The 26,965-nt window shown below is 43.7% G+C and overlaps 1 protein-coding gene across 1 annotated transcript in view; it reads right to left on the bottom strand.

Moving 5' to 3' along the window:
* The window catches only part of LOC308067474 (uncharacterized protein C14orf132 homolog), a gene marked incomplete at its 5' end in the record, with an annotated part of 61,972 nt that extends 35,319 nt beyond the window's left edge, over positions 1–26,653 (bottom strand). The window contains 2 exons of the mRNA XM_080396348.1: positions 24,972–25,627; positions 26,596–26,653. Of these exons, the coding sequence (XP_080252474.1) occupies positions 24,972–25,627; positions 26,596–26,653 (714 nt within the window). The remainder of the gene's footprint in view (positions 1–24,971; positions 25,628–26,595) is intronic.
* Between the last annotated feature and the right edge of the window lie 312 nt (positions 26,654–26,965).

Raw genomic sequence — 26,965 nt, 5'->3', positions numbered from 1 at the left:
CAGATGACACTTTAAAATCATCCAGCAAAATCAGCCTAAAGAGCATAAACTCCAACTACTGCAATGCATAAAGCTAAAATATTACCCAAGTGAACTGCACCAAAATCCAAAACTCTGGTTTGTTAAGCCCTTAGTACAAGTCCTACAAAAAGAGTTGCAAAAAAATGCCTGGCAGAAGCATAGCCATGGCTACAGGAAACCTCAGCACGTGCGCGGCAGCGTGGTTCCCAACGCAGCAGAAGAGCTGGCTGGGGTCTTCAGTCCAAAGCTTACATACTCAAATAATGAACTCACTGATCTAGATTAGAATACTTCTACCCATGCTGGGGTTTTATTTATGACTCCACACAAGCCAAGTTAAGTAAAATAACATGATCACATTTTTTTGTGGCATCAATGAGTGTATGGTGAAAAGATTAAATAGCGAAGGAGATAAAAATTGGAGAGGTCACAAAGATTCTCACTGGGGAGCCACTGGTTCTGAGAAGGCACAGCTCAGTGATTTATTTAGTGCAGCCTTTGAACTGGGATGGACTGCCTAGTAAGGGAGACCTCTTAAAGAAAGGTAACAGGCGAAGGAAATTTGACTGGAGCTAACCCTATAACATTCTGGAGGTTGTTGCTTCCTAGGGAGAAAGAGGTCTCTCCCTCACCCTGGCGGCCTGACACTTATACATCTACCCACAAAAGGACTTACCCCAGCCATGCTGAAGTCTTCAAAATTGCAGCTCAAGCCTTTTCCAAGCTGAGCATCACTCGTCAAAAATGCAATACATCAATATTCAAAAAACAGCATAAGAATCTTTCTGCAACAACAGTGCAAATATCTAGTACTTGTGGAAATGCAAGCATCCTGCTCATCTTTAATCATCTATATTTAGAAAAGCTGGATTCAAGATCTTAATTTCATATCTCCAAGAGATTTATGAATCCCACACCACCATTCTGTGTCCTGCATGAATAAACCTGTAACACAATGAGGTACCGAGAACTCAGGAAGAAATGTCCCTAGTGAAAATGATTGCAACAGATGCCCCAAGAAACAAATAAAACCATCAGAAAAAAAACACAGAGAGAGGTTCACCCCATCTAGTTTGCACCTTCAGATGCAGTCTCCATAAAAATATTCTCAAACTCATCCTGCAGTCAAAAGGAGGCAAATTTAGGAATTTAAACCTAAATTGCATCAAGATTCCAGCTGAATCCATACCTTCACTACTGTTTAGCGTAAGTAGGAGTGACAAAAGGTTTTAAGATGTGTATAGCTGTTGATCCCAAAGAAGGCTGTCTGCTTAAGGACTATAGTTAAAGAATTTAAAAATCCTATTGAAAAAAATTATTTCTTGGGTTTTTAGTAGGAATATGGTAACTTGCTAGGAGAAATCACGCTACTGCTGGCTGACAGAGGTTTTCAGAAGAGTTACATGCATCAAGATCTCCCTTGGGAAGACACCTACTGCTCTCCATTGGCAACATACAGGAATGCAAATACTTAATCTTGAAGGAGTGCACACAATGGTCATTTGCAAGTTTATACAAGAAACTTTGACCTTGTTAGGTGCTGGTAGGAACTTATTTCCTACTCCCATTGTTACATTTAAGGCTTCAGAGTTGGAGTAAAAGTGTGACAGACACATGCATCTAAAATTATCTTCACAGACCCATACTAAACGTAACTAAATCAATAAACTAATAATAGCAGAACAGCAGAGATAAAGGGAAGTTTTGAAAAGGAATTATCATTTTTTAAAGCAATTCTGCATGTTGTCGTTTTGAAAGTGCCCTGCAAAAAAATGAGACCTTTCATAATATGAACAATTGTATGCTGAAAGCGTAGTCAAAGGGGTGAAAGCAACATCAGATAACAAACAGATAACCATAGTAAACAGACAACCATGTTCACCCAAGTTAAAATGTGATCAAGTTAGAAAGCTTAGAACATTCCAAATGAAACTACTTTTTCTCCATATTTGTTGGTAGGCCTGAATTCAAGACAACCTTTTATGCAAAGTTTCTCCACAGCCTAAGTAAGATTGTCAAACTCCGTAAAACAACGGATGCTGCTCTGACTCCTTTCCTCCTAGCACATTCAATATGTGACCCAGTTGTCCCTTGAAAATAAATTGGAAATCATGCCATAGTATCATAATACACTCGCTGACTGGGGAGACCGTACATAATTGATTTCTGCGTGACATCCTTAAAGGAGAAGACAATTCCTTTCATCTGTGGTTGACCATTACTTGACATTAAGGAAAGACATTATTTATTTATTGGCAAGTTCCTAGAATTAATTACAGAATAAAACCACATTAAATCCATCCTGTTGCTCAAACAGCATCATGGAAATATAACTGATGAAATGCAGCACAGCAATGCAAGATGACTGCCCAGCTTAGAGATTCATCACATAAAAATAAGCTCCAGGTCAGTTCAGGAACAAGTGATCTAGAGAAGTGGGCAATTATGCAATATTAAAAAAAAAATCTTCCAGGCATGGCTTGTGTGGGAAACGTGCAAATCTCTCTTCAACTTTTTATTACCCGATTGCTGGTACAGATACAAGTTAAGTCAGTGAAACAAACAACCCAAATTTGAGATTAATATGATGCCAAGTCCAAACCACATCGCACCACAGTAAAATCCAGAGCGCTTGCAGAAGCCGGTAGAAAAATTCTACTGGTTTCAAAGCAGAAACACCAGTGACTGTAGCCAAGCCACCCAACTTCAAAAGAATAGTTTGAGATGTACTGAGCGCCATGGGCAAACAGGCTGGTGCTCATCAAGAAACTTAATTGCACCCTTGCTATTGCCTGAGTCAGTACCTTCATAAATTTACATTTCTCTGTGCGTCTTCCATTTGTTTTGGTTTTGTTGTAACTTCTCCATAAAAGTTTGTGGGCTTTTTGGCAGAATGGTTGAGCTCCACTGAGGTTTCACCTAGTTTTGGTTCACACAAAGCCTGTCACAGCAAGGTCCCAGCCTTGCCTAGGCACTTTGACCACAGTGTGATTCATTTACAACTATAACTAGTAATTAGAATTATCAGTGGCTCTTTCTACCAAGAGCCAATACAGTGTAAGCAACCACCTGCTGTCAGATAACCTTTACCTATGTGTGGCATATCCATGTCTGCTATATACATGAGATAATCAAAACAGTGAAATCACCGAACCCAATTCTCCCCTTTGTATTAGTTTTCTATTGACATTGGCTGCAATAACATAATAGCAGTTTGGGGGGTATTAAAAGCAAAAAAATCACACCTGTCATTTTTTCACCTGATTTATGTTAGGAAACACGGCAGTGTAGAGTCTGCCCATTCAGAACAATCTGAAACCAGGTAGGATTGGGGAAAATCTTGAAGACATTCAAGAACTCAGAGTTTCATTATCCTGAGGTCAATCTCTGAAAAATCTGTCTGCCCCAGCCTGTGATACAAAAGACACTTAGGTGAAACACACATACAATGACAAAAAGCAGTAAGTCAAACTCCTCAGAAGGACCACAAGAAATGGACTGTGATCCCTAGGAAGGAGGGCTGGATCCCAATAAACAAAAGAGCAAATGCAGCATGGTTAAATGTTAATTATATTTGGCTCCCTCAAAACAGATGCTCGCAGACAGATTTCTGTTTCATCCACTAACAACTGTCATACACAATCATGTCACCGATTCCAGAGGGCTGCAGGGTTTAACGCTTGCAGGCAAAACTGACAAGACACAACTAAAGAATATGCACAAAATCCGACACCCTGCTTTGTCCAACAGGGATATTCAGATACTGCAATGGAGAAAAGAGGACCAGAATGTGCCACGCTGTTTCAAGAAGAGGAATAATCGTCAGACTGTGCTGGTGCCCGTGACACTCTGCATGTAAAAGCAATGGCCCTCACAACTGCGTGCTCCTGTGGGAAGCCACAGCGTGCTCCTGCTCTTCACTACCTGGTCTGGGCTTCTGGACCATCACATACTGTTGAAAGGATAATGGGCAGCTGCGATACAAGAAGGCAGACACAGACAGGCAGAGGGTCAGCAGGAAGAGGTACATCACAAATACGTGCAGGGGAAGGCAATCTCTTGGGAAGTCATATATGCTTTGTGCACTTTACGTTGGCCTGCAGTAAACTCCCTTCGCATGACATTTAAGAGTCTTTCTAATTACTTCAGATATGAGTCCCATAAGATTTTACAGTGGGCCTTGGTCAACTTCAATTTTCTGTTGGAAGGTCTACAAAGAATGGTGTGGGAAATGAATACAGTCTGAGGCCATGTTTCTCAAGCTTGGGTCTTCCCAGCTCAAGTGAGAACACGTCAAAATGCAGGTTGAGCCTGGAGATATGCAGCACTGCTGTCATGAACCTCATTTCATCTGATTTTATCAAGAGCAGCTTCTTGTTCTTACAGCTTAAATAGAGAATGAAGAAGAAAGCGAAGCAAAACCTTCTGTCTCTCTGCTTCAATTCTGGGGGTGGACAGAGCCTCAGTGAGAAAAGGAGGACTAATACATACACACACATACACAGGGGGTCATGACTGATGTTAACCATGTTCTTCACATACCAAGTAGGGATCCCATCTGAGTATTGCAGCTCTGCTCACAGCAGCATTTTTCTACCCAAAGGGCACTAAATTACCCCCCAGCACTGATACGACAAAACCAGTGCCACCATCTCCAATGGATTTTTGCATGCCAGCCCCAGAGACAGACTTGTTCACCAGCCTGCCCAAGCTGTAGCAGAAGAGCAAGCTTCCACTTCGCTCCTTCCATTGAGAACCATTTCCCTCTGTAATCCCACTCTGCAGGCACCACTTGTGTTTCCCCAAAGGGAAAACTTTTTCAGGAGCTGCAGAAAAGCTGAGGTTCTGCTTTGAAAATACCACCAGTACTCCTTGTCCATAGATATTCACACTCCCTGTAAATCTGACCAATACCCATCCTTTTCTGTTTCAAGATCCTTACAGTTGTACCATAAGAAAAAAAATATAAAAAGGAACACTAACAATTCATCCAAGTCTTACTGACCTGATAAAGAAAAAGAAAAATATAAAAAAAAAAAGAGAAAGATTTCTAGAAAGCGTAAGTACATGACTCATTACTGAGGAAATATCACTGGGTTACGTCTGCCTTCAGAATGAAATGGCACCTCTCAGTAAGAAGTACAGCACATCTTGTATCGAGAAAATCCTTGTATCGAGAAAATCCTTATCTATTACTTGGAAACAAGCCCCAGCTGCCAATTGTTCTTGGCCTATGAAGGCTCCAAACGAGATGGGCTTTGAGCCAGAATCTGCTCACATGCAGAGAACAGCAGCAAAATGAGCTAGTCAGGATTCGTGGCACAAGATCTGTGCTACTGATCTGATTATTTGCACAACGAAGCAGGAAAAAAAAGAAAAGTGGAACTGATTTTCTTTGTGGACCTTAATCGTTCCCTCTGATTCCCATGTTAAGTCCCTTCTCGCCTTGTCTGCTTTGACTGTAAGCTCTTCAGGGTTTTCTGCACCTGCTCAGCGCCCACCACCAGACCAGATCTCTGATGGATTTCTGAAGGATTACTGGCATTCAGCCCACCTCTAACTCCAATGCTGCTATGATCCATAAGGGACTAGTGATATTCTGATGATTTTTAATCATTCCTATCTATAGATTGTTTCACCAATCCTGATGAACCAGTGGCTTCACAACACTGAATGAAGTCAAAATCTAGCAAGTTGTTCTCCTACTTCTGCTAAACAGTAACTCCTGTAGATTTTTTTTCTAAAATGTTGGCATGTCTAAGGCAGATGTTGAACACTTTTCATCAAGCACCTAAAATACAAGAGTGTGCTCATTCTTCTCTTCAGAAAACACCATGTATGGGCTACAGCAGGGGAAAAGCCCTTCTTACAAAAAGTAATTGCCTCATGTTAATTTTTTAGACTGTTGTCTTCTCTCAGGGTTAATCTAGAGGAAAAAGAAGACACCATTCCCTAAAAGACTTGTACCAGAACAAACAGCCTTATGATCAAGCAGTGAAGACCAGCAGACATAGCTAATATACCCCAAGTCACTCCAGTTGGGTGTGCTGAAAAAAAACAAACCAAGGAACTAGAGCAAAGGCTGTGTGCGGTTTTGGGTGTCTCAGTAGAAGGACATCAAACTATTAAAGCAAGTCCAGAGGAGGGAGACCAAGATCATGAAAGGTCTGGAGGGCAAGCATTACAAGGAGCAGCTGAGGTCACTTGGTTTGTTCAGCTTGGAGAAGGCTGAGAGGTGACTTCATCACAGTCTACAACTTCCTCTAGTAGGGCAGTGCTGAGGGAGGTGCTGATCTCTGGTGACCAGCAATAGGACACAAGGAAATGGAACGAAGCTGCATCAGGGGAAGTTCAGATTGGACATTAGGAAAAGATTATTCATTGAGAGGGTGCTCAGTCACTGGAACAGGCTCCCCACGACAGCGGTTACAGCATCAAGCCTGTCAGAGTTCAAGGGGCATCTGGACAATGCTTTTGTCACATGGTTTAGCTTTAGGTAGCCCTGCAAGGAGCAGGGACTTGGACTTGATGATCCTTATGGGTCCCTTGCAGCTTGAGATATTCTATGGTTCTATTATCTGCACTTCGGTTACATTTCATCTTGCATCCTTTCACCCACCTCACTCTCATCTCTCCTTCTCTGCTCCCATCACACTTCTATTTTCCCTGATTTTTTCCATCCCACTCTATTTCCCCTCTTACCACTCCAATTCCTCTATTTAGTACTCATTCACTTGCCTTTGATCCATCTCAATTACTTAGACCATGAGTGATTTTGGTCAAAGGCTGCCTGGCATTCTGGGGCTGAAAAGTGCCCAGCTGATCCCCGTTGACCTCTTGTTATGGCAGTACAAAAAGCAAGAAAATGCAGCATCAGCATCTACCAACTGTACCTGGGCATCTATAGACAGAACAAGACGAACCAAGTATGAGCTGACAGCCTTAAAATATCATCTGATCCATATTATTTTCATTTTGGGCCTTCAGTAAAGCCTATAATTTAGATGATTTTCTTCCCTTTGCAGAAATGCAAATGAGGTATTTTGTGCATTAAAAGTCTGACACTGGTGAAATTATAGGGATATTGATGTACTCTCTCAAAAGGTTACTGTGATCTTTTGTTGTTTAAGAGACATGATGTTACTCAGATAAATGCTTCAGTTGCTGCTAATAACGTCTCTCCGTGAAAGTTCAAACGTTTTTACACTAAGTGTTGAGTAAGATAAGGAAAGGATACTTCTCTCATCAAAGCAGGGGTTCTATGACCTTAGTGATGCTGCACTGTATCATAGTATGAAAGTAAATGCCTGATTTGTGCAAGACTGATGCACTAGTCTTCACAGCTCAGAAATTAATCAGCATGAAAGGCACATTAAAGAAAGCTGCTCCAAGGTGATACCCTTTACATCTGCTGGCTATCTTGTTCTGTTAAGTGAAAAAGTTACGAAGGAAAAGATGCTACCAGCAAGACTAAATGTAATTTTAATAAAACATGTACTGCTATTTTGTATTATGATTTAGAGGAATTAAATCTGCCTGTTTTTGCCGTAAGATACTGAAGGTGAAAAGAAATTAATCGAAACCAGACCAATGCTAACTGGACTCAAACCACTCCAAGTATATCCGACATGTAGCATGGAGGTGCTGACCTCAGTTCAGGGCAACAACCACCTCTTTTGAGGCACCCTCATTTGTATCCCCCACACATGAGCTTTTTCTACCCTCTTCAAAGACATGGAGCCAGCATAGACACGCAAATCCTATCCTCAGGACTGATGAATTTGTTGAAAACATGCCAGACAACCTCAGCTTTCACATAGCCAACTGCAAACTCCTACTGGTTAACTTGAACTTGTTGCTCTGAGGACTTGATTGAAAAGATTAAGGGAAAGGTGCAGAAAAGCTCTAAATGATTATTATTTGATCAGAGAAGGCCTGGAAGTGTGTGTGTGTGATCTTTAGCCCACCTTGATGCACATGTATAAAGACGTAATGTAATTTCAGTGACAGCGTGAAAAATCTAAACAAAGACTAACAACTTGAAATGGACTATGCAGAGTCTTTGTAATGTAGCAGTGCATGAAAACAGGATCTAAATGCATGCTTTTGAAATCCAGATCTGAGAGCAGATGCATACACAATAGCACAAGATTGTTTTTATCTTGGTTACAAAAAATGATGCACTGACAGAAGAGGAGGGGGATACTGGCAAACAGCTGAGAACAGATGCGAACAGGCTGCCCTTCCCTACCCCCAGGGCTGACATGGGTGCTCATGAGGACAGTCTGAAAGTGAATGAAGAAGCATGTGAACTTGGACCACTTTGCTGAAATAAATTGTGTACAAAGAAGGATATCCACAAAGCAATTACTCTTCTGTCAGCTTTCACTGACTTGAGGGCTCCTTCGCATTGCCGCTGAGGTGAGAGCATTAAAACTGAAGGACTAATGGGATTTACCACCACTAGCAGCTTTCAAAGTTGTTCTATGGTTATCCCACCTAGTTGTTTAAACTAATTCGTCTCCATTTTTTCACTGATTGCCCTTTATTTGTTTGGCTTTACCCCTAATTTGAAGGGCATGGAAGAGGGCTGGCCAAAATAAGATGCACCCAGGATGGTATTAGGCTCCCGTGCAACCCAGTTCCTTGTTTGAGAGAAAAGGGTACAGCAACCGGACATGCAGTAGCTGGACGATAAACAGCCAGTGACTACGGAGCGTGTTTTGGGAGGACCACTGGCAGGCTGACAGTATATATATACTGTCACATATATATACGGCTGCATGTATGGGAAGACAGTAATACTAGTTTTCTTCATAGATGTGAAGAAAAAGATAAAATTCTTTCCAAATGGTGTTCAGTGGGCTGAATATTCCAATACCTGTGATTTGAAGATACACTTCTTTATTTTTTTACTCTAACTCTAGGGACTAATCATTCTAATTAAACATAAGGATCCCACAAGCACTATGAAAATAAATAAAAAGGTCTTGAACAAAGCCCAGGAATAAAGGAATGGGAGAAGGGCAAAGATAGTAACAAGCCAGAACTACAAGTAGAAGGTTACCGGCACCAGCAGTCCAGCCATTGCCCACTATTTTGGCGACTTTCAAAAAAGGTGTTTTTCAAAAGGTATTCCAGGAAAAAAACAATAAAATGACTTTGCTGTATGTGAGAAAGGGGATATATAGGACAAGGCACCCCTGAAATCTAAAAAGCAGACCATGGAGGAAATCATTGTAGGCCAGCTGGAATTAGGAGATTAGATTTTGAAAGGAAATACAGAATGATGGATGAGATGGTTGACACAAGGGTTTATTTACGATAGAAGTGGTTCTCATCTGAAAGCAGGTAACTAATTGAGACAGACAAGGGAAAGGCCAGAGACTAAGAAAAAACAATAGCTTGCTTGGTTAATCATTTAAGGTTTCCAAATCTTCATAGCACTCCCAGTTTGCCCTGCATCCAGCCAAAGAGCAGAGTGCTCATCAGTCACTTGTCATTTCCCCAGCTTGTGTTTTCCCCTCCACAGGTCTGTGCAAGGCTAATTTGCCTTTTACTTACAGATTCCGCCACTGCTGAGCAGTTTGCGGGCACTGCATTCACAAGGCCTGCTCCACAGCAGAAGCAGCTATCCACAAAGCACCCCCGACACTGCCTGGAAGACAGCAATAGCAGGGGAATTTACATCTACTTGTGATTTCTGTGTGTATTTTTTTCAGCTCTACTATATGTCTTCAGCACGTGCCAGTTTTAGTACGTGATTGTTTTCCCTTGGACATACATACGTCACGCAAGCAAGGCACGTGTTTAATCCCCACCAATACTTTACGGCTGCCCTCAGCACTGAGCACTCAATACTCATGCACAATGATGTGGAGCTGGGAGCAAACGTATTGTAAACACCCGTTCTCCTGGGCTCCCCTTTTGCTCTTCAGATAAAGGCACTTCTGGTCTGGCGCCGTGCTGGTAGGCAGTGGCAGATGGAGAGCAGAAGAACAATGCCACCCTCCAACCATTCCTCCTTCCCCACATGCTCCTCAGCGTTCAGGGGCCACCGCTCTGCCTGAGACACACAAACAGGGAGCCGTCTGCTCCTGCACACTGGCGATATGGCCAGGGCTAACCCTGTCCTTAAGTGGCAACAAAGTCAGGTGGCATCCTGTCGCTGCGGGGCTTTTTGGGGCACTGAGGAAAGTATGCAGGGGCTCCCACTGGTAGGCATCAGGTTTACATGATGTGAATGCACACATGCCCTTACTGCTGTTTTGCCTCCTGCCTTTTAACAGCAATTGTACCCATCAACCTGTCTCTTTGAGAATTTGTCACATTTTCCAAAGAACAGATTTGGAGGCTACTTACTGACTTCTGTAGAACAGATTTAAAAAAAAAAAAAAAATACAGCCCAGTTCTGGAGGATTCAAGGGTTTGCTGATGGCTCCCACGACATCAATCCAGCACTGGGTTTGGGAAGCACAGCCCACGGTTGAATTTGGACATACAAAAATAAATGTAGCCCAGATTGTGTATGAAATAAATGCTCCTACAGCAAAAATGGTAGCACATTTGACAGATGAATGGGAGTTGTGCTGCTTGAAGCACTGGTTCCAGCAATCCCTGGACTCGCAAAAGCAAGTCTGCTTTATGATTATTTAGAAAAACAGGAGGAAAATATGTAAGTGGGAGAAAAAAAAAATATCAAAACATGCAGACTGGAGTACATCTCTGAGAGCCAGCTGCTAAGAGCCGATTACCAATGATCAGACCGTGTAACCAATCTGCTACGCTCAAGGGATGATTGCTCTCATCTCCAAGCCAAAAATACAGCTCCTGCCATGAGATGCTTTTTCTGTGTGGTCCCCTCTGTAGCTCGGAGGAGAAGGAAAGCAGAGACGGAAAACCAGTGTGCAACATTTATGTCCCCAAATACTGTGTCTGCATGGGTTATTAGGGGCTCACTCTCCTGTTTATCTCAGATTGTCCCACTTCAGCCCCCAAAAACAGACCACAGATTTTAATCCTGTCAACTTTTCTAACTTACTGCTTTGTTTAGAAATAGTCTATTGTCAGCCATCGTTTGACTTTAATAAAGATTTAGTGACTAAATACGACCACTTCCATGTCCACATTTCCGGGGATGCAATGCTGGAAGATATCAGCTTGAACATTTGTTTTTTGGCTATCAAAGAGAAAACGTTCGTATTTTCAATTCCCGCCCCCCCCCCCCCCCCCTTCAGTGTTTTCAAACAAAACAGGAAAGCAATCTCTGACTGTTATTTCTTCAAACATTCACTCAACTATGAATTAACTCAGCCTTTTTTACAGTAAATATCACTTGCTTGCATGCAAGATAATTATTCATTGCTGCAGAGCAGGTAGTAAAATCAGGGAATAAAATGGCAGCAGCAGAAAAAAATCAGTATGTTTCTGTATTTGGAGAGTCACATCCCATCTTGGTACAACTTCACTCAGAGGAGAAACTTGTGCTTTCACCAGGTAAGAATGTGGCCTTTACCTTAACTGTTCTATTAAATTAAAAGAAATGAAGGGAAGCCCTCAGGTCAAGCAGTAGGTTGCAAACCACACAAAGTGCTGACAGAGCTATTTTATTCGTGCCTTGATGTTTTTCAAGTGACTGATTTTAAATTGCTAACCATGCAACTGCACAAATACCATGTTTGTTTATTCTCACATCAGTGACTGAGAAGCTGTAAATAGGTGTGACAGCTGCAGCATCTCCTCCGTTGTCACCGCTCAGCTCCTCCTGCGAGACAGGCAGTGAATGGGATGGCTACTAGGACTGACAGGATCATAGTACGATCCTCAGGCAGAGTTACACATGAGCTGTATTACTCTTAAACCGATGCTGGGGTTTCTGTCAAAATCAGCACTTGGAGAGACACTGTTTACTTTGGGGGAAGAGCACACCCCATTCTGCCAGATGGCCAAGGTTTACTGAAATGGTTCACAGTCTGACAGTCCTGGTTCTCCGAACTTCAGGAAGATCAGCTGCTAGATTTATGTTGAAGGAAATGACACCATAGCTTAAATAGTAAAAATGTCAGAGCTTGAGAATCATGAACTTAGTACCAAAAGGCAAGGCTGTAAGCTTAAAGCTGTAACTTCATAAATATCCAGAAGAACTCGAGGGATGCTCTGAGCATCACCTGCTGGGCCATCTGACTGTGTGCATGTGGCATAAGAAGGATTTGCTACTTTGCCTCTGCAGCTCACGGCTGGTTTAAGTTTCCTCACCGAGGAAGCACCAAATTGGGAATCAGTTCCCACTAAAACCCTTATCTCCTCTGGCATCACGGGGAAGTCCTGCCTCCCTCTTTGTATCCTTTATTTGCAGGTGAAACTTCACACTCTTTGTAAGAGGTTTTGAAGTTTCTGAGAATGAAGATCACATCACAAGTTGAACTGAGTTAGTGTTAAGTCACTGCTGGGTGTAGGAATTGGACAACAACCCTGAAATACCACAGGAGCCCGGAGCCACCCATATGCAACAGACACAGCTATGTTGCCTTTGGCAGCCACGCCAAGCTCGCATGCCCGTGCTGGCCCAGCCTGCACACACAGCAGCTGGCAGTTACAGTCCCTCTCCCCTTGCTCATGCCACAGTCCTGCAGGACAGAGTGTGGGCACCACTGGTGATCACAGCGTTTGTGTGCAAGGTCTCAGTCATCACACCCAAATGGACAGTACATGCCTGACCACTGCTTGTATTGTAAGGTTCCAGAGATCTCTAGAATAAGCACACAGATGCACCCATACCCTAAACGTTACATATTTCTGTAAAAAAAAAAAAGATACCATGGATGTGGTGGAGTCCAGCTGAATTACCCTTATAGTCTATGTGCTATACAAGGTATGGAATATTTTTTTATTATTATTAAAAAAGCTAACACTAAAAAAATTACTGAATCTGTTTGAAACAGTGAAATTATACTCTTGCTTAGGCAAGACGAAACTTACAGTGTAAAACTATGTTGACTACTTTTCTAATGGCAAAGATCAGGTAGCAAGACAATCAGAAGAGACCCTCCTAATACCACTTATTCTCCTCTAGAACTCGATTTAAAATTTTTAGTAACTGTTGGCTTTGCCATTTCCAAAGCCAAGAGTTCTAGAAATAATGAGCTGGCCCCTGGGAGCATTCTCTACATCAATTCAAATCATACCATGCTACACCATCAAAGAAGACATCAGAGCCTGGCCAAAACTACCTTTGCTAGCTGTCTCCCCTTTCCCTTCACTTCCTCAGTATTCCCTGCGGCATATGCTGGCACCTGAAGGCTGTCAGAAACAGCAAGGCGTTGCTATCATGGCAGCCTAGACGGCCGGTTACATCAGTGTGTTGTCTTTTACCTTCTCCACACCCTCGTCTCCTGCCAGCTATGTAATGTGCAGACTAGAGGTCAGGAGACAAATGTTTTAGAGGCAGGATTGTTTATTTAGACATCCAAATGCTCATCCTTAAAGTACCGTTACGGGTATTAAGTACATTGCAGTGATAAGCAAGAGATGCACCATGAATGCTGAAAATCACAGCTGGCTGGGTAAAGAAGGTTACCTGTGAAAGTATAAAGTGCAGTTGGAGGAGAAGCCAGGAGGTGCATACATCTTCTCACACTTCATAAGATTACAGGAGAAATGAGTTGTGAAAGTACCTTGGAGAACAAGGGGGAGAGAGCACAGCAATTCAATTTCTTCTGCTTCTGTTTCATGTCTGTGAGAAATGCCAAAAACACACACCAGGAGAACAAAACATCTGCCACCTGACAACAAACCAGTGCAGGACTTCACCGCCTTGCCCACCTGCAGTTTCACCATGTGCTCAGTCATAGCTCAGAGACCAACACAGAAACGAACCAATTCACAACCTGGATCCTATTACAGAACAACCACCATTTGCCATGTCTTAACATTAATAAACACATATTCGATTAAGTTTTCCTCCAGATCTGTGGGGGGAAAGATACCATAGGACAGCCAGAGGGGAGTGTTTGTGAACGCATTTTCAGTATTTTTCTCCTATGTGACTTTGGGCTCAGCATCTTGAGAAGAGATTTCAGAACTTTTCAGACTGAGGTTAAACTGCTCTGCTCCCGCTGGAGCAACCAAAACATGAAGCAGAGAGGAGTGACATTTCCATTCCTGGGGATTTAGATTCTACATACAGCACCACTCAGTTTTTACTAACCTGCAGCCCAGCAAAGACTATGCAGACATACTAACATGCTTCTGTCCTTAGTAAGGCAACTGAGAAAGTTTCTGTGTTGCTTACGCTTTCAGTGACTGTAGCGTTTTAGTTTGCTGCTCCGTTCCACACGCATCTCCTGTCCCTGAACAGAAGAAATGTTCGCTCTTTGGTCCCCATCTTTGAGGTCTAAGCTTAAGTATCTGTAGGATTTGGACTTGAGCTGGTGAAATTATAGCATCTGAATCAAACTACAAAAGGTAAGGATGGAGGGTATGAGAGACATAGAAAGAAGATACCCAAAAAGGCAGCATACCCAAGCTGGAAGAAAAACATTTTAAACATGCATACAAGGGAAAAGTTGGGAGAAAAGCCCTGAGAAAGGTCCATAAAAACTTACGTGGTGCATTGAGAAGGGTAAGGCAGAAAGACAACAGGAGTGTGGAGTTCACTTTTAAGAAAGCTGTTACAATACCTCAAAATGCTTTGCCACTTATTGCAGATTATCAAGGCACTTAATTATATACTTCATTTAAACAGAGGTGTAGTTCAGAGGATTACTCACATACTTTAAGGATACACTTAATTGGATGATGAGAGAATTTAAGTATGATCAGCTGCTCCAAGTCCTTGGGTTCAGCTGAACTTTCAGAAATAATTTGAAACTTTATTTTTTAATCCTTTTGCTTCCTTATCAGTTTGACCATTACTTTTCTCCTTGTGATATGGAGAAATAGTGTGAAATGGGGACGCTTGACACCGACTGTGATTGTATATGTCTACTCAGGAATGTGGGTATGGTGACTAGTCATGGGTGCGGTGTCTGGTCACATAGGCACACAGCTCTGAGGAGACAACTGCAGTTTTTGAGGAGACGCCTGCCCCTCTTCCTCTAACAAAGGGGAGACGGGGAGACGCCTGCCCTTCTTTCTCTAACAAAGGGGCTATTTAAAAGAGAATGAGAAAAGATGAGAGACATTCAAATGCTATCTAGAGGGAGGGAATGCTAAGTCTCCTTGCGGAGAAGATTGGATGGTCACAAGGACATGAATCACCTTTCCTTGCTGAAGATCAGATGGTCACAAGAACATGAATCACCTACAAACCTGCAAGACCACCGCATTCCAGGAAACGGACTGATAAGCTAATTAACATACGAAGCGGGGTTTAGGTAACGAATATGTATAGGCGCTAATTGAATATTCATTTGTTTCATTGTATAAATGTGGGATGGTTCGTCACTTCGGGTATGCACGCTTGTGGAGGAGCGATCCCCCGTGCATCTGCGCGCAATAAACATACCTACTTTATAACTTTCGAGTTATAGAGTCTAATTCCGCACGTCACTTGAATATACACCTCAACACATCTACACAGGTGTTGAAGAGTCACGGCTGTCCTTTCTCCTTCCATGCAGCAGCCTTGTGGGGCTGGTAGTTTTTATCAGCCACAGAGCCCAGCACATCTTCCCACATCTTGCAAACGCTCATCCAGTTGTTTTGGAAGGATAAAAAAGCCACAGTGGAAGCTGATGGAAGTTTAGTTTTGCTTTAGCCATGCACAGCTCATCCCTACCTAGACTGTTCCCCCTTTCCCAACATTTGAAAGGCTTAAAAGCAAAATTGCAACAGACAGAACCAGCTGAGGTTAAAAGCTGCTTTTAAAAAAATTTTTGAAAAACATTTCCAAACTGGTGATAATCTCTTTGCAAAACAAAAGGAATTGGCCCTGTATCCAACAGCCTGCTGCAAAGAGGCACTGAGCTTTTCTGAAGCAACTGTGACATTAATGTTTTTTAATTAGCTACTGTTTGGCAGGTTTTAGTTCTGGCATCTACAACGAGTATGGAATTCAGCTTTCAGAATAAAAAGATTGAAGATTGAGCCTATGAGTATGTGTCATTTCAAACAGCCAGTGCTCCGAGACAGACCTGAAAGCACTGTGTGGGTGTGCAAGCCAGCAAGGGAAAGGGTGGTTGGTGACTACTAACAGCAGAAGTTCTGGTGGCCGGGTACCCGCTGCATGGTCATATTTACAGGGAGAGATCTTCCACCCAGTGTTGCCTCTGCTCCCTGTAACGCTTCCAAAGCTGCAGAGCGTACATTCAGTAAGTGTTCAGTGCTCCTGGTCTTGGTGTCACAGCTGGCCATAGGTTTCTCTCCTGTTCAGTGCCCAGTGTAGGGTCAGCGATTGTTCACTGCAGCACCAGAGGGAACAGAAGAGCACACCCTGGCCACTCAGCACCTTCAAAATAGGTGACAAGGAGTTCACACACTTCATTCTGACCCTCTTTGTTCCGAAGTGCTAACAACTTGCATATGCAAGGTCATGATCTTGTTTGCCAAAGGCTTTCACTGCATTTATCCTGCTGCTACCCCATGGAAACTGAGCAACTCCTGACATATCCACTGGCATGAGAAGCAGATCAAGCCACTGATGGGTGACATGACTACAATCAGTTTACAGCTAATTTTCAAGGACTTTCCTTTCACACTTGAGCATGTATCTGAAAAAAAAGCACTTAAAAGAACAATGGAGAGCCATCACTATTTCAAAAGACAGCTTTAAAAATCATCACTCCTGCAAACAGCGGAAGAGGTTATCACTAATCTTATTTAGGATTCTACATTCATCAAACCAAGAAGCCTGCCAAAACAACAGAGGACTGCAACAGAGCTCGATGGCTTAGGCAGACACTGCAGTTCATGACAGAGAATACCTTCAAGGGAAGTTAAGCCCCAGCAGAGAGACAGGGCAAGCTAACAGAGCTGGTCACTGCTGAATTTACTAGAGTTGCTGTACTAATTTTCTGCTTTCCATTTGAATGCTCTGATCAAAGAAAACATTAAAAGTGATTTAATTTGATGGTGTATCAATGGTCACCAAAACATCACGCTGCTCTACTAAATCCTGTGCAAGCCTTTGAATCATTTGGAGTATTTTGGCTTTTGCCCAGTATGGAAATAAGATTAGGAAGGTGGTGAAACTAGTTTCCTAATGGCCTGCATCCATCCCATTTCCAACAAAACTTAAAACAGAACCTCCGCCCCCATGTTTGCAGCTGATCAATGAATTAAGAAATTCAGCCTAGATTAGCCAAAAACAAGCTTTAAATAAAAATAATAATCTATAACCAGTCTAGATTTTCTAGCCTATGGATTCTGAGGACCCAGTACCATTGGGCTACCCAGTTGCTACCCAGAAACTCAGTTCTCATCAACTCTGCCAAGAGCATTACTGCTCAGTATACAACAGTGTTATGCTCTTACTACTCAATACCAGCAAGATGTTTGTCATAAATGTAGAGCTGCTTCAGTCTTTGTTCCTATTACCTGCCATCTGTAGTCATTTTCTGTGTACAGTAGGACCCCAACTGTTGCTGCTATTAACTGTGTTGCGAAAGGCTCTTTGTAAAGCATGTGAATGTGTCTGTCTGCAGTCATTTTACAAATCTCCTTTCCACATTCAGCAGACAGAAATATGTGCTATCTGCTCCCTTTGTGAACTCTTTAGCCTGTATCTGCTGAAAATCATGTAATTAAAAACCCCACAACAAAACAGACCAAAAATCCAGCTAGCACTTCACAGAATTACTCTTAGTTCATCGGCAGAAGAAACACAAAAAAATTATTTCCAGTACCTCTAACTCTCCCTGTGCAAGGGTGTACATAACTAGACTGCATACACACACACATCCATCACAAACTACATCCTTCCCTACGACTCCTCTCCTACCACGTCGTCTTCCTCTAACATTCAGCAGCTCCTATGAGAAATTGTTCATGCTATTAAGTGATGGGAAATAGTCACTCCAAAACATATAGTTTCAGCCTTTCCTGGATTAATAATACAGTCTCCTCTTGCTCTTCTAGGACTTTTTCCTATGAATTGCAGAACGTTCTTATCCCATCTGTGCCAGGCTTTGAGATATTTCATTTTAAGCAGTGGAAAGTCCTGCTGATGTTACTGGAACCATATACATGTGCTCCAAGTACAGTCAGTGCTTAAGTGTTTTGCTGGATGGGAATCACTGCTTTTAGCATCTTTGACAGCAATTACCAGCACAATCCTGGGACAATAGCCTCCTCCAAAGTGCAGTATCAACACTTTACAAAGCCAGTATGCTCAAATCTCTGCAGAATTGTCAAAAGCTTCACTGGAACAGAAATTTCTACTATACAAGACTTGGAAATGCAGTCTGCAGTGTTACTGCAGTGACAAGAAAAGCACAGGGATTCCTCATGTTCCCCTAATCTAATTCAGTTGTGCCAAGCAGCTAGCAGAAAATTCTCCAGAAAGTTCTGGCAACATTCTGGATGATGACACCACTGATTTATGCACACAGAATTTCTGCAACATCTGGATTATGCAGCTAGTCCCTGTGGCTGTGCCATACCATAACAAGGCATAAGGACTTTAAGCTTCAGCTTTGCTCTTTGAGCTTCCCGATGCTTTGATTCTATTTATTATACGTAAAGACATTCAGAAGGAATGAAGGATGCCAGAAAAAATTACTTTAACCTTTGAAAGAAAGCAGAGCTGGTAGAGTAATGGTCAGCGCCCTATTATGCTGTACATAAGTGAGCACTGAACTGGTCATGTAAGAGAATGCCTACATCCTTCTAACTAACATTACTAATGTTTCATGCTATGGATCAAAGAGAAACAGAATTACAGAATGGTTTGGGGTGGAAGGGTCTTTAAAGATCATCTAGTTCCAACCCCCTGCCATGGGCAGGGACACCTTCCACTAGACCAGGTTGCTCAAAGCCCCATCCAGCCTGGCCTTGAGCATTCCAGGGATGGGGCATTCACAGCTTCTCTGGGCAGCCTGTGCCAGTGTCTTGCCACCCTCACAGTAAAAGATTTCTTCCTAACATCGGGTCTACCCATTTTTGGTTTAAAACCATTCCCCCATGTCCTACTGCTACATGCCTTTGTAAAAAGTCCCTCCCCAGCTTTCTTGCAGGCCCCCTTTAGGTACTGGAAGGCCGCTGTAAGGCCTCCCTGCAGCCTTCTCTTCTCCAGGCTGAACAACCCCAACTCTCTCAGCCTGTCTCCACAGGAGATGTTTTTTTCTTAGATTACAATCAAGGCTGCTTTTGACAAGGAGAGGTTCATGCATCTTTAAATCCCGATTCACCATGTGGTTTGGCTTGGAGCTTATTTTTTGGCAATCACGCTTTTTAAGGAAAAAAAGTAGAATAAAACATTCCTAAGCTTACACCAGCAATGTCAAAGCTTCCAAACGACCACCCTATCCAGCACTGTCACGCATAGATTCTCAGAGTATAAACACGACCCTGTCCCTCTCTAGAGGCAGGCAATGAATTCAGCTTTCTTGGCACACATGTAGTGTGTGCAGGCACACATGCAAGCTCATGTTGAGCAAGTAGCCTGGATTCTGTTTTGAGCTGGCAGGAATAACCTACCAAAACCACAAATCTACACCTTCTTGCTTTTAGTACCTTCAGTTTACTGACAAAACTTTGCTGTACTAAGAGAACACAGCTAATAAGGGCTTTGAATCCCTCTTGAACTCTGAGATGGAGAATACACTACGAAAAAGTGAGAAAACAGATGCAGAATTATCCTGAACTCTGGTTGCTCTGTGCTGATACAACAGAGTACAGCGGATCCTAATTGTGCATCCTCTAGCATCCAGAAATCACATTAGAAAAGAATTAAATGACACTGCACCTGTGTTTGGGATTTCTGAAAATGCAGCAGATCTGTTCTGGTGGCTGGTTGTCAAAAAATGCCAAGCAACAGCCTCCATGCACACACCAGCCTCGTAGCATAGACATGGGCAGTCCGCATCTTCTGGGTAATATGAGTATTAAGTCAAACATGTCCTAAATGAACTCTGTTTACTCGGTGTATTCCACTGCTTTCCAGAAATTACATAGGTCTTAATAATATATGTTTCATGTGGAGGCATGGGAGTCTTGGACTTGTTATTCTGACATGGTTATAGGTAGCTATAGGGTTCTTTCAAGGTACACCAAGGACCACTCCTGTTTTGGGGAAAATTACCTGAACTACTGCCAATGCAATGAAAGGTTTAGTGTGACTTGAACAATCACTGACCAGGCCTGAAATCCTAGAATAGTAATACAGAACACAAACCCCAATGAAATTTCAATTATCTTTGTCATTGAAATGGTTTTGCTTTCTGTGGCAAACTTGTTCATTTGTTTACCTAGCTTTACCAAAAAGAAAAAATCCTCAACACTACAATAAAAATTAAAGATTACAAACCCACAACTTTTACTCATTGAAATTAAACACAAGGATTTCAACTTACTGTACTTCAAATCCTCAGGAGTTGTTTACAAAGAGCTTTTGAACATGTAGAATCAACATATTATTCATATGCAAACTATATATGACTAAGACAAAAAAATCCACAGAAATGGCTCTTACTAGCTTTCCCCTGTTCTATATCTAAAGGAAGAAAAGATCATTTATCTGACCATTAAAATTATATTTTTACTGTAAGATGATATATCTAACCACAAAAATATTGCAAACTGAAGAAATCCATTCCTCGTTTTCAATATGAAACAAAAGTTACAGCAATCACTTAAGGAAAAGTTATATTGCAAACACAAATCTTGAAAAATACATCACTGACATTATGATGGCAGGTGCTGTTCAGCTCATAGAGATTTGTATCATACTGAAGAACATGAAGTTTTTTTCCTTCTCTAGCTTCCCAGTTTTTCCCACTATGCGCCTCTATTCTTTCCAGTTGAATAAACATTTCAACCCTGCTCCCATTAACCCAGATGCAATTTTCATTGTTACCATTTTTTCCACCAGAAATGCTTTATTTAGCCAGTTGTTAAATGGATATGAATTGCAGTGTGTCAGAAGCGGGGCAGCTAGCACTGCTGGATGCCTGACAGCAACCCCCTAACCCCGGCTGAAAAGCACCAAGTGCTCTTAGTCTGGACCCAGCGCCCAGCACCCCTCAAACCCAGTCTTTTATGCTGGAAGCAAGTGTCTCTACCTATAAGAGGAGGCTATTTCTGAGGTTACCTAGACTACAAGAGCACTCTGAAATCACTGAGCAACACACAGAAATGAGCCAGTCATACAGCTCAGCAGCGGCTGAACATCTTTGGCATAGCATCTTGAGGCGTTCAGGACTGCTTTAATTAAAATACAGATTTAAAATGAAAAAAAAAGTATTAGCTAACAGGCTTTGACTAGGTGCAAGCACAAATTACCTTAACCAGAATCAATTAGAGCACCCACAGAACAGACAACACCCAAGCCTGCACAACCAACTACCAATAAACACACAGATGCAAAAAGGGTGGGTTTTTTTTAACAGATGTCATTGTTACAGTTGAAAGCTGTTCTTCATAACATTGCTAATAATTGTAGTACAGCTGAGACGTTCAGATGTGGTTGCTTAAGCTGGGCATCCAAACCTTCGTGCTGTATCTACACTGCACAAACCTGTTAGCATTACTACCTGACAATCTCCTGTTCCACAACAATTTTTTAATCAGCTAAATGTTATCCTTTCTACAGCATCAAATTTATGATTTGGGGGGGCTTTTCACTTATCTTTCTGATGGCACATGTAACAGTTTCAGGGCCTCCAAGGCATACACCATCTCACTGACATCGTAAAAAGGAGAGGAGGTACTGATTATGAAAGCTGTACTGTATTTGTATAGCTTTGTGTACCCAATGCTTCCATAAAGCAGAGTTCCTTGTTTCAGGTATCTGAAGAGGTGAGCATTCCAATACAATTATCCAGCTGTGCAAACTCTCACCCACCATTTTAGCAAATGTGCCAAATCTTTACTTAAGACACTGTTAACTACAGCGTTACACTTTCACCCCATGCACTTTAGAAGAGGCCTGATTTTAAGCCTCCGTAACACACTACAGTATCACTGAGGCTGGAAGTGGTAACCTAACTTACACACACCTTCTGTTCCTGTTCCCTGTGCATACATCAGAGGGGCTCTAAGGTACAGACTATGTATGGTGTCTCACAAGACATCTAGCAGAGCCAACCTGAGTCCACTAGTGGTGCAAAGGTGTGATAAGAATAATACACAAAAGCAACTTATAGAAATATAAAGAGTCTACAGTATCCTATTGAAACCAAATTAACTTTTCTTTTTTTTTTTACCATCATTAAGCATTTCAGTTAAGGCATTACCTATCGTCATATAAAGTATTAATGTACCTGGTATTCATCAAGTAAAATTCAATCCCCACAGTAGGTCACAAGGATGTTAATGACAGTGATAGCAGAGCATCTTTAAAAGCAGTTATGAGCCAAAAGGCCCGTTCAATAATTATCTTCTGTTTACACATACCCCTTACTGAAGGTCATCTCAACAGACCACATCACCAGAGATGATTAAAAAAAAAAAAAAAAAGGAAAAAAAGATGACAAAAAGATATAGCATGAAAAAGAAAGATGAAGAAAAGCAATGCCTAAATTAGAGGAGTGACGCTCTGGGGCTTAAATGCCACTGTGGTGACAGGAATGGAAAGGGTTGCCCAGTTCAGAAAGAAAGGTACAAAAGACATGTGACAGGGGAGTAACAGAGGTAAGCATAGCATCTACTGTACACAGCGACCTAACAACTGGATTAATTTCCCTTAGTAGAAGAGGAGCCCAAGAAATCCTCTCCTACAGTTCATTAAAGGTTAATTACACAAATGTCCCCCAGAAGACTCTCACACATGCTCTGTGAAAGAGGTGCTGTGCAGAGCCAGTGAGCCTCATGCCCCTGCTGGGAGAGCCACCCAGGAGCCCTGACTGTCTCCCATCTTCCCATCACCATCCAAAGGGTTTTGTAGCAGAAATAGCTCCAAGGTATTGCACCCTTTCTTCCCAAGGCAATCGGGCCAGAGGAAGGATTGTGTGTAACTGCACCCCAGCCTTCTTGCAGCTTGTCCCTACCTCCGTGCTGCTCACTAGCGTCCAGAGAGATATAGGGGAAATGCAGCAGAAGTTTCTGTCTCTTTGCCTCAGGGACAGGAGGTGCGTACACACGTCGGTGAGCATGAACCTCACTTCACAGATAGCTTTCCCTGAGGCAGGGTTTTAACATAAAAGCTTTTCTTCCTTAAAAAGATGTCACCCAAGGAAAGGCAGATTCCCCAAACTCACCAAAGTAACATTGAAAAAAATTATTCTTTGTCACTTGTTGTGCCAAATAAACCAACCCCAGAGGATCAGGAAGAAAAGCACACAAATCACTGTAAACTGTTGCACCAGTAAGTATAAGACATGTTTGTACAGGGAACTTTTCTGAGAGGGCTAAAGCACCCAGGTTTGTGACTCTTCCAATGCACAAATTAGGGTAGAAGATACATGGAATATAGGAAGCAAGAATAAGGAAGAGAAAGGGCAGCACTAGTCCCAGCTTTGGCACACACCACTGGTTACTGGTAAAACCTGCTGCCAGCCGGCACCTCTGCTTCTGTGCAACAGGGGCATCCCACTTCCAACTCAGTGCTTAGGGAACAAAAGATGGACACAGGGAGCTCACTGATCATGCTGAGAGGGACCATAGGAAAATTATTTGAAACACACAAAATTTCCTTTGAACATTCCAGTTCCCAGGAAGACCTCAGATTGATAGAAACGAGGCTTTCCTCCTCCCCATTGTGGTTTTCCTTAAAAATATATTCTTCTTACAAATACCTCCACATAGAAGAGATTCTCGGACTGCTACTTGCAGAAAGGCAGAGCCTGACACCCCCTCAGAAGCAGACTTTAGGAAGGGAACAAGACAGAAGAGCCATAGCATTAACTGAACAGAACACCTCTGCAAGGATGACACTCGGTTTCCCTCTGCCACCCTGGCTGCAGCCAGCAGCATCGCGGAGGGGCCTCCCGGGCCCTGCTCCCCGCCGCACAGCGGGTGGCATTCCCTGGCAAAAGCTCAAACTGGGATCCAAACTATTCCTGAAAAACCCTATTAAGTACATAGAATTAGGTATCTGCACAAATAGAAGGAATTATCCTGGAAAAACATGAAACGGATGCTCAGTGAGAATGGCTTTTTCTGAAGCACAGCACTGCTTGTCATTAAAAACTGAATTCACCTGGATCCACCAGGACGGGTTTTGGCTTTGGGTGGCTTACAGCCATTACACACTTTCCACCGTATTAAGCATCAACACATCGAACAACAACACCCACGACTGCGCCTCGAGCTGAAACCCAGGGCCTCACTGCAATTTAAACTATTTGTTCATGCAAATAGAAGCGTATTTCTGTATACGCTGAGCTGGTTTCTGCGTGCAAAGACAACAACTTACACAGGTGCACGTACAAAAAAACGCACTAGGGAGTGCGGGAAAAGAACCGAAATTTCCGATTTCTATTCACCGTCTGCCTGCGAAGGCAGGAGGGCCGCTGCCTCCCCGCTCCTCGGCCTGGGGGCAGCGTGACCGCGCCCGCGCAGCCGGGCACCGGGCGGGCAGCGGCCGGGATGGGCAGCGGCCGGGCCGGGTCCCCGCCGCTCGGCGCTAACAGGTGCTGCGCCCGCCAAGTTCTCACGCTGCGCCTCCCGTTCTAACCGGTCCTCCCCCCTTTTTCTCCTTAGTTTTCCCTTTCCTCCCCCCGCCCCCTCCCCAGGCCGCCGCGCCCCCCGGGTTTGCCCACGCAACTTGGGAGCGGAGGGAGAGACACCGAGCGGAGAACGCGCTGAGGGGCTGCGCGCCCCGCGGCACCCCCCGCCCCGCCGCCGCGCCCCACCTGCGCGGCCATGAAGGAGAGGTCCATGGTGCTGCCGCTGGAGCTGCTGGCGGAGCTGGAGGTGCTGAGGCTGCCGCTGCCGCCGCCGCTGCTGCTGCCGGGGGCGGGCGGGGCGCGGGGGCGCGGCGCGGACACCGCCTCCCCCAGCAGCGGCGGGCGCGGCCGCGGCAGCGGGACCGACACCGGTACCAGTTCCAGCCTCGGCGGCGCCCGGCGCGGCTCGGCTCGGCACGGCACCACACCGCACGGCACGGCGGGCGGCTCCGCCAGGGGGCGGCGGCGACCCGGCCCCCGCGCTGGGCTGGGCGCGGGTCCGCCCCCGCCGCGGGGGCGGCGGAGGGAGGGGGCGCACCTGTGCGCCGCCCCAGCCCTGCCCGCAGCCGCCGGGTGGCCGGGCACCGCGCCCGCACCGGGGCTGCCTGAGCTGGAACGCGGCTTCTCCGTTCCCTGGGGCGAAGCGGGGCCGGAGCGTACGCGGGGAGCCCGGCAGGAGCCGGGGGAGCGGCCCCGGGCTGGGTCACGCAGGTGGGGAGCGGGTGACGGGCGAGTGCTGACGAGCAGCGTGGGAAATGATCGCCATACCGGGAGGCAGGTGTAGCCCCTCTGCACCGCGCAAACCCTCCGAGCACGCACCTGGCTGCTACGGGCTTTGCTTGCTCAGCTTGCCAACCCGACAGCCTTTTCTTGAAATTTTCAACCAGCTCCTTCTCTCACCACAGCTGAAAAGAATTCCCAGCAGCTTATTCTTACACCTGTTCATGGCTTAGCTGTTACAACTTCATTTTCAACTTCTCCTTGTTCCCAGTATTTACTGTTCAACAATTCACAATAAATCTTTTCTCCCTTTTCCTATGCTTTCCCTTGTATCTCATAGATACCGTTATTTGCAAGAAAATCCAGTGAGTTCATTTATTGAGTGGCTCTGGAAAACCTTTGACACCAACTAGAAAAGTAGGATAATAAAAATTTAAGCAGTGGGTACTTCACCCCGTGTGCTGTAAACTGGGCGCTTTTTTGTCAGTATCATGTTGCACTGTTGCAGCAGGTGGTGGTGAAAAGAAAATCAGCTGTTTTAAATCAGTCCTTTACTTGAACGACTATTAGTGTGCTTGCCAAAAATGCTTTTATGTGGAGAGGCCCGTTAAGTAAAACAAGTAAAATCCAAAACAGACGGTGTCATCTTAAGGTTTTTAAATTCAGTGGTGTAAATAATGGAATTGCCTCTTTGCGGACTCTCTCCAAAGTTTTCAAAGGGTATTGATGTGTGTGTCGGAAGCCATAAAGTAACTCCAAAGCAGTGTTAATCTTTTATCGTCCAGATAAATTTTACATGCACTGGGTAGACATCTCTACAGGGTGAATGTAGGCTGGTTAGTTGCTGCATCTGCGGCAACAGCTTTAGTAAGGATCATTTCATAAGAGTAACAAAATAATTAAGATTTCAAAACCACAGCGACTTCCGTACTTGTTTAATTCTACGAAGCATGAAAATGGTAGAGCAACAGAACTGGAAAGGACCTCAGGAAATAATCTAGTCTGTGCACCTGCTTAACATACAACCAGTTACTCCTGTGACACTCCAACCAGGAGTTTTACCTTTTACCCAACCTCTTCTTGAAAGTACCTGGTGAGGAAGGCTTCATTCCCCACCAGGCAATGCATAGCTTTATTCTACTGGCCATTTCCTAAGGCTTTGTCCGCCAGTGACTTTGAGAATATTTTCCTTAGGGCAGCCACTTACCTTCTGAGAACTGCCCTTAGATACTGTGTTTGTCTTTTTCAAGTCTTACGGTATCTTGTCCATCCCCTGAAAGCGCTCAAGGAGGATTGCTTGTAACAAGATCATTCAGTCAGGTTTCCAGGTATTTTGCTGTGACGTTTGACAAGTTCAGCCAACTAACAGTCTGCAAGTAGTTCCTGGCTGAAATCGTTCTCACAGGTAACAATACACAACTCTTGCTTATAGTTGACCTTTTAGTGAGTGATGCCGCATC

The sequence above is a fragment of the Falco punctatus genome, assembly GCF_963210335.1.
Source record: "Falco punctatus genome assembly, chromosome: 7".
Classification (NCBI taxonomy): Eukaryota; Metazoa; Chordata; class Aves; order Falconiformes; family Falconidae; genus Falco; species Falco punctatus.
Note: the sequence above shows the minus strand (reverse complement) of the source record. Positions and strands in the feature narration are given on the sequence as shown.